This window comes from Tenrec ecaudatus, chromosome 17, assembly GCF_050624435.1.
Source record: "Tenrec ecaudatus isolate mTenEca1 chromosome 17, mTenEca1.hap1, whole genome shotgun sequence".
Lineage (NCBI taxonomy): Eukaryota > Metazoa > Chordata > Mammalia > Afrosoricida > Tenrecidae > Tenrec > Tenrec ecaudatus.
The window spans coordinates 36,417,865-36,425,416 of NC_134546.1; the positions used below are offsets into that span (position 1 = coordinate 36,417,865).

The 7,552-nt window shown below is 44.2% G+C and overlaps 1 protein-coding gene across 1 annotated transcript; it reads right to left on the reverse strand.

The window, feature by feature from the left end:
- Positions 1–6,712: 6,712 nt before the first annotated feature.
- Positions 6,713–7,150, reverse strand: LOC142430336 (small ubiquitin-related modifier 2-like). The gene has a single exon (XM_075535397.1). The coding sequence runs from the start codon at positions 7,038–7,040 to the stop codon at positions 6,753–6,755; it is 288 nt and encodes a 95-aa protein (XP_075391512.1). The 5' UTR covers positions 7,041–7,150; the 3' UTR covers positions 6,713–6,752.
- Positions 7,151–7,552: the final 402 nt, after the last annotated feature.

Genomic DNA, 7,552 nt, shown 5'->3' on the forward strand with positions numbered 1-7,552 from the left:
AGTCTTTGATCTGTCACGATGCTTCTCCCCCCCCTCCCCAAAAGCACGCCTGAATCAGAAGTCACGGGATGAATTTCATGAGTTTCTTGTCACTGTGCTTTCTTGGAATGCCAGGGTTTCTTCTAGAGCCAAGAACTGTTTACAGTTAGTAGGAGGAGAAATATGTTGGTGACTGGACTGCATCCCATGAATACAAATCTCATCACCCCCTTATATGAGCCACTTTTTAAGTTTAGCTTGCTTCAAAGATGATGACACATACGTGGTGGTGGTGGTCATCGTGAAGTGCTGTCTCGTGGATTGGGTTTAGAATAAAACACTGCCTGTTCCTGGGCCATCCTCATGATTGTGGTGCTTGAGCCGTGGTTTAGCTACTGTGTCAATCCTCCTTATAAGGATGGGAGAGATTCTTGTTGGGTCAGAGAGGGACTCAACTATTCTGCATAGACCCTCTTCCCAGTAGCCCCAAATGAAAATGAACAGCCAGGCACTTTGCACGATACAGCACCCAGGTGGGCGCCCCTGGTGTACCTTTAGTGAAAGGCACATGGATTTTGCTTTTATGATCAGGGTGTAGAGACCCACTAGACTCGTGATGACCTTGAGCGGGCCTCCAACTCCCTTCTTGTCCCTCCCTTCTTTAGGGGGAGGAGCCCTGGTAGTGTAATGGGGAACGTATGGGGCTGCTAACTGCAAGGCCCACCGTTTGGAACTGCCAACTGACCCCTCCACCCCCCACCCAGAGCAAGAAGAGGAAGAGCAAAGAGTCACCGTCTCCGGGACCCCTATAGGGGCAGTTCTACCCTGTCCCAGAATGCCAGTGTGAGTCAGAAGTGACTCAATGGCAGGGAGTGTGCTTGTTTGTGCTTCGGGTGGATTTTGCACAACAAAGTAGCTTTCCAAGCAAGAGTGCACGCAGACACTGTTCCAGAACTAGTTTTCCAGGAGGGGAAGGAAAGGTGGGGAGAAAGGGGGAACTGATCACAAGGACCTACATATAACCCCCTCCCAGGCGGAGGGGCAATAGACAAGTGGGTGAAGGGAGACATCGGACAGTGTACGGCATGACAAAGTAATAATTTATAAATGATCAAGGGTTTTTGAGGGAGAGGTTTGGGGAGGGAGGGAGGGAGAAAATGAGCTGATACCAAGGACTGAAGTAGAAAGAACATGTTTTGAGAATGATGAGGTCAATGAATGTACAAATGTGCTTGACACAATGGATGGATGGATTGTGATAAGAGTTGCAGGAGCCCCCAATAAAATGGTTTTTAAAAACCCCACACATTCATTTCAGTTCCACAGTGTGCCGCAGTTCTGCCTCCTCTTTGGCTTGGGACAAATGTTGCCCTTTGGGGCTCAGACTCTGGATGTTTCTACGAGGACATCCTTTTTGTGGGGTTCCTGTCTGTGCTAGAGCGCCCTCTGCTATTCGGCCGTGTCGTGGGGTAAGGTCAGCAGTTCCCACCCAGCAGCTCTCCACATGGGAAAGATGACGTTTTCTTCTGCAACGATTCAGTCTTGGAAACCCACGGGGGCAGCTCTGCTCTATCCTGTAGGGTGGCCATGAGTTGACATCAACTTGATGGCAGTGAGTTTCGGATTGTTCAGCCGAAAGGTAGCCTCTGGGAATGTCAGGGCAATAGTGTCAGGGATTCCTGGTCTCTTGCAGATCAGGTAAGTTTGTTGTCTTCTTAATTTGAATTTTGTCCTATATATATATATTTTTGGCTGTTCTAACCCGGACCTCCTGTTGTGGGCTTGGTCACCGTGGCAGGTGGCAGTAGCCAATACCATCTCGTTTTTTCTCTGAGGTTACAGGAGGCCGTGGCTTAGGTGGGCCATTTGCCCTGTGAGCTAATTGCTTCCTTGAGTGTTTTGCTTTTCTTTTCTCCGGGAGGGCAGAGACCAATAGTTGCTCCTGGGGAAGCTTTTAAGCACACAGATGCAACTCAGCAGAGTTGGGCACAGATGTCATCTTTATGCGCCCTGCTTCGCCAGGTGACTCAGATGTACCCCACGGCCATGCCCCTTGGCCCTCACATCCCGCGGCTCAGTTCTGAAGTCCAGGTCATTGCCATAACTCTGTCCCCCACCCTTGTGCTCTTTCTTATATGACTCATCATTTGTGTATCTATTGCATCGGTTGGTGGAGGCAAGTTGTTTCCATGGTTTTGCTGTCGTAAATAATGCCACGGTGAACTTGGGGGTCCAGAGAGCCACGTTGCAGCTTTTATTTCTCTAGGTGATATGCCTAGATGTGGGGTTGCTTGTCCTGCGGGGTTTCCACCGCTGGCTGGTTAAGGAAGCCGCACCTCATTTCCCACACTGTACTTGTTTAAGTCGGCCATCTCTACAGCAGCCTCTAAGAGTCTCCATCTCCTCACAGCCTCACCAGCTTTTGTTGTGTTCGGTTTTGGGGATCCATGTCATTAATGCTGAGGAGCCCTGGTGACATAGTGGGTTATTACATGTGGAGCTGCTAACTGCAAGGTCAGCAGTTCAAAACCACCAGCCAGTCTGAGGGAGGAAGATGAGGCTTTCTACTCTAAATTTAGACTGATGGTCTCAGAAACCCACAGGACAGTTCTCCACTGCCCGTGGGGCTGCCCTGAGTTTGACTTTGGTCATTATTGCTGGTTTGAGATGGTCTCTCAGTGTCATTTTGATTTGCATCTGCAATGGCGGATGATCTTTCCCATATTGTTTTGTGAGACCCCTGAATGGCTTCTTTGGTAAAACGTCTGTTCATGCCCTTTTCCCATTTTAAAAAAATTGAATTGTTAGTCTTATTTTTGTTGAAATTTTTTTAGAGATTAGACCCTCAGCAGATATGCTGTTGTTGTATAGGGAAGAAATAAAGGCTAGTTTACCTTTTAAGTGTACGCAAACTTATTCAAATTCTCACTGCCATCAAATCAGTGCTGATTCACAGTGACCTGTGTGGGTTTCCGAGACCGTAACTGTTTACTGAAGTAGAAAGCCCAGTCTTTCTCCCACTGGGCGGTTGGTGCTTTTGAACTGCCAACCATGCAGATCACAACCCAACGTGTCACCACTACACCACCAGGGCTCCTGTGTGAAAACCATCAATCCCCAGATGCAAGTAGCTCAAAGTACCTCAAGCAGAATAAATAGCCCACTAAGTCACATCATCGTCAAATTGCGAACAGCTAATGGCAACGACAAAGCAGTCCCCAAAAGGACAAATTATGTCTAGAAAAAGGTAACCAGGAGAGCAGTTTCTCATCAGAAGCTACGTGAGCCCAAAGACCACAGAGACACATTTTTAAAGTACAGGGAAGCAAGGAGAAATCTGTCCAGCTGGGACTTTACACCCAACCAAAGCCGTTCTCCAGAGTGAAGACAAAATACCCTTTCATACAAACACAAGACCTCCCTCACAAGAAAATCTCAGCTCATTTCTTCAGGCAGAAGGAAAATAATATCCAGGAAACGGGACTGATAAATATATCAGTAGATAAAAAGCCCCATTTTGAAAATTAGTTGGAAATCCGGATGTATGAGAACATGATGTACACAGACATACAATGACACAGAGGATAAGAAAGCTGATGGGAGGTTCTCATACTACACACAAAGTGTCACAACATTATTTAAAAGAGGACTTTGATAAGGTAAAGGTGTACACTGGAAAACCCAGAGCAACAAATATTTTTAAAAACAGAGGTGTAGCTATTACAAAAACAACCCAACTTGCTGCCATTGAGTACCAATGTTGCCATATCTCCCGTGACCCCCTCATGAAGACGAGTGTCAGGCGAGTATGAGACTGTACATCTTCATAGGAGTAGAAAGCCTCATCTCTCTCCTTCAGACCAGCTGACGGGTTCACACTGCTGACCTTGCAGTTCAGCCCAGTGTGTAACCCATTACACCGCCAGGGCTTCTTAGGGATAGCTATAAAGGCACATACTTGAGATGAAACAAAAAATCTCAAATCCAAAGATGGCAGGATAAGATGAAAATTAACAAACAGAAAACAATAGAATGATAGATTTAAAGCCAACCATATCAGTATCAATGTAAACTGTAAAATTTTCCATTAAGAAACATGCTCAGTTTAGGTTAAAAATTAATATTCAGGAAGGAGGGAGGGGGGAAATGAGGAGTTGATACCAAAGGCTTAAGTGGAGAGCAAATATTTTTAGAATGATGAGGGCAACGGAAGTAAACGTGCTTGACACAATTGATGTATGTATGGATTTTGATGAGAGTTCTATGAGCCCCCCAATGAAATGATAAAAAAAACTGGAAAAAATGTTCAACTATAAAAAGTCTCTCTTTGAGTATAATGGCAAGTTCAAGTATACGATTGTTGAAAGATGCACCATCAAAACATTAATCAAACGAAAACTAGAGTGCTTATAAATATCAGACAAAATAGGGTTTTCTCCCCTCTTTTATACATTGCTCTTTTTTCAACTATTTATTGTGATTTAAGTGGGGGATTACATTTCAGAGCATCATTTTGTATTAAACAATGCAAAATAGATTTTAGAGGAAGGATTTTTACCAGGGACATCCCATAACAACTTTAAAAGGTCACTGAAGGAACATGGAACGAACAGCCACATTGCTGGAAAGATGCTCTGTTGACTACTCTCCTAATGGAATGCAGTTTTTCTCCCTGTTTCACTTGGACTAGTTACTGATTGGGCCTAATCACTCCAAGGCAAGAACTGAATATTTTTGGGTAACAAATCTGGCATCTAATGTGGGGGCCCTATCATGGTTTTATGCCCCAGGTTTCCAGTTCTAAGGAGAGCAGATACAGAGGTAGTGCACCCCACCTTGCATTTAGGAGGTCTCTGTTCCCCAATCTCTCAGCATACCAGTGACAGAAAGACCTGGGAGCCTTTGAGCTAAAGAAGAACCGGAAGGAGACGCTGGCTAGATGGGCGCACAAATCAGTTCCCTTTGCCTAATACTTAAAATCATGTATGTAACTATGAGCAGAGCTCCCAAATACCCAAGGAAAAAACCAATAGCTCTAAAGAAAATGTAGTAAATCCACATTTAGAGAGTTGAGGATGTCGACATTTCTCTCTCCATCATCGATAAGACAAGTTGAAAATAATCAGTAAGGTTATAGGCGACTTGAACAACACTACCAGCTAACCTGACCAGTGGCATTTATAGGATACCCTACCAAACCACAGCAAACTACAGATTGTTCAGGTACGTCCAGAACATTCACCGGGGGAGATGATAATTTGGACTACAAAAGAAGTCTAAATAAATTTAGGAGGGATGTTCTCTGACAACAATGAAATCACCTTGGAAGTTGATAGTGGAAAGATAACTGGGGCATCCCCAAGAACAATACACTTTTATTTTATTTATTTATTATTATTTTTAAATTTATTTATTTATTTACATTTTATTAGGGGCTCATACAACTCTTATCACAATCCATACATATACATATACATACATCAATTGTATAAAGCACATCCGTACATTCTTTGCCCTAATCATTTTCTTTCTTTTTTTTAAAAATCTTTTTATTGGGGCTCATAAGGCTCTTATCATAATCTGTGCATACATCAAATGAGCAAAGCACCCTTATACATTCGTTGCACTTGTCACTCTCATAATTCACCTTCCACTTGGGTTCCTGGAATCAGCTCGGTTTCCCTTTTTTTCCCCCTATCCCCCTCCCTCCCCGATCCCACCCCTGGTCCCTTGATAGTTTATAAATAATTATTATATCTTACACTCCCCGTCGTCTCCCCTCACCCGCCTACCCCTTGACAATCTCCCAGAGAGGAGGTTACACATAAATCTCCGAGATCGGTTCTCCCTTTCTATATGCCCTTCCCTCCTGGTGTCGCCTCTCCCACCGCTGGTGTTGAAGGGTTCGTCTGTCCTAGATTCCCTGTGCCTCCAGATCCCCACTGCACCGCTGTACATCCTCTGGTACAACCAGGTCCGCAAGGCAAGGTAGGATTGGGGTCATGATGATTGGGAGGGGAGGAAGCGTTCAGGAACTAGAGGAAGGTTTTGAGTTTCATTGTTGTTACACTGAACCCTGTGTGGCCCATCTCCTCCTCACTACCCCTCTGGAAGGGGTGTTCAGCATTCTACAGGTGGGCATTGGGTCCCCATCATGCTATTTATTTTTTTTTAAACAAGAAGTTTATTTAAACAACAAGACACTTGACTTGAAGGGAAAACTATCCAGGCTTCATTTCTTTGAGAGTAATTTACCCCTACTTAAAGACAGATTGCCCTACATGTAATAGCTACGTACAAAAAAGTTATAAAATTGTCCTTGGTTTTACAATGATAAATGAAAAACATTAAAATTCTCCAATCCAACAAGGTATGCAAGGATTTTTTATGTTGTTGTTTTTTGTTTTTGTTAAACAGTGAGAGCAAAATAACTTACTGGAATATAGAGAGAGGAGCTGAGTGAGCATGCCGCTGATGGCGAAGGGGGGCGTTTTCACAGAGCCAGTGTTTCCCCATCCCATCTCCACTTGGTGTCGATCAAAACATACCATTGGCCATTTAGTAAAAAAACATAAACAAAGGGGAAAATGCAATATGCGTGTGCACATGCACCAGTTACTTTGGGTACAATAAAGGAATGGGGAAGGGGAAATAAAAGAGAAAACTACACTGTAGTCGTCAGGAGGTGGTGCAACCAAATCGTGGTTTTCTAATAGAGAATGGATTCTGGGTCGGTAGGAAGAGAGTTCTGGAGGAAAGGAGCAGGCTCCCTTTTAGAAGACGCCTCCTGTCTGCTGCTGGAACACATCCATTGTATCTTCATCCTCCATTTCCAACTGTGCAGGTGTGTCTGTTTCATTGATTGGCTGTCCGTCAAATCGGAATCTGATCTGCCTCATTGACAAACCCTGTCGTTCACAATAGGCTTTCATTAGTTTGCTAAGTGGCGTATGCCTCTTAATCTTAAACTGCATCACGGAACCATCCTGCCCCGCCACCTTCAAATTAATATGATCGTTGTTCTCAGTCTTGACTCCTTCCTTGGGTTTCTCGTCGGCCATGGCGAGCGCCGAAGTCTCCTCAGCTGCCGCTTCACAAAAGAGGTACCAGGTCCGCACCAAACGAGCACACAGGCAGCTCCAGGAGCGGCAGAAGAAGGAGGCGGCAGTGGTGGAGGGAGAGGGCGCGCGCACGTCGTCGAACAATACACTTTTAAACAACGTGTGTGCCAAAGATAACTGGGAACCCAAATTAGAAATAACTCGAGTGAAAATCACAATGTATCAAGATTTATAGACTGCAGCTCAGGCAGTGCTTGAAGGGAATTTGTAGCCATAAACACTTATATTAGGAAAAAAGGTAATGTCCTAAATTAATAATTTGACTTTCCAACATAAGAATGAGGTACAAAAAGGAAGGAAATAACACATGAGCTGAAATGAAATTAAAAAGAGAAAAATCACTCAACTCAAAAGCTGGTTCTTTGAAAACATTAGTAAAGTTGATTAACTTCTAACTAGGTTTATCTGGAAGAAATCAAAGACAGCACAGTGTCAGTAGGAGGGATGGAAGG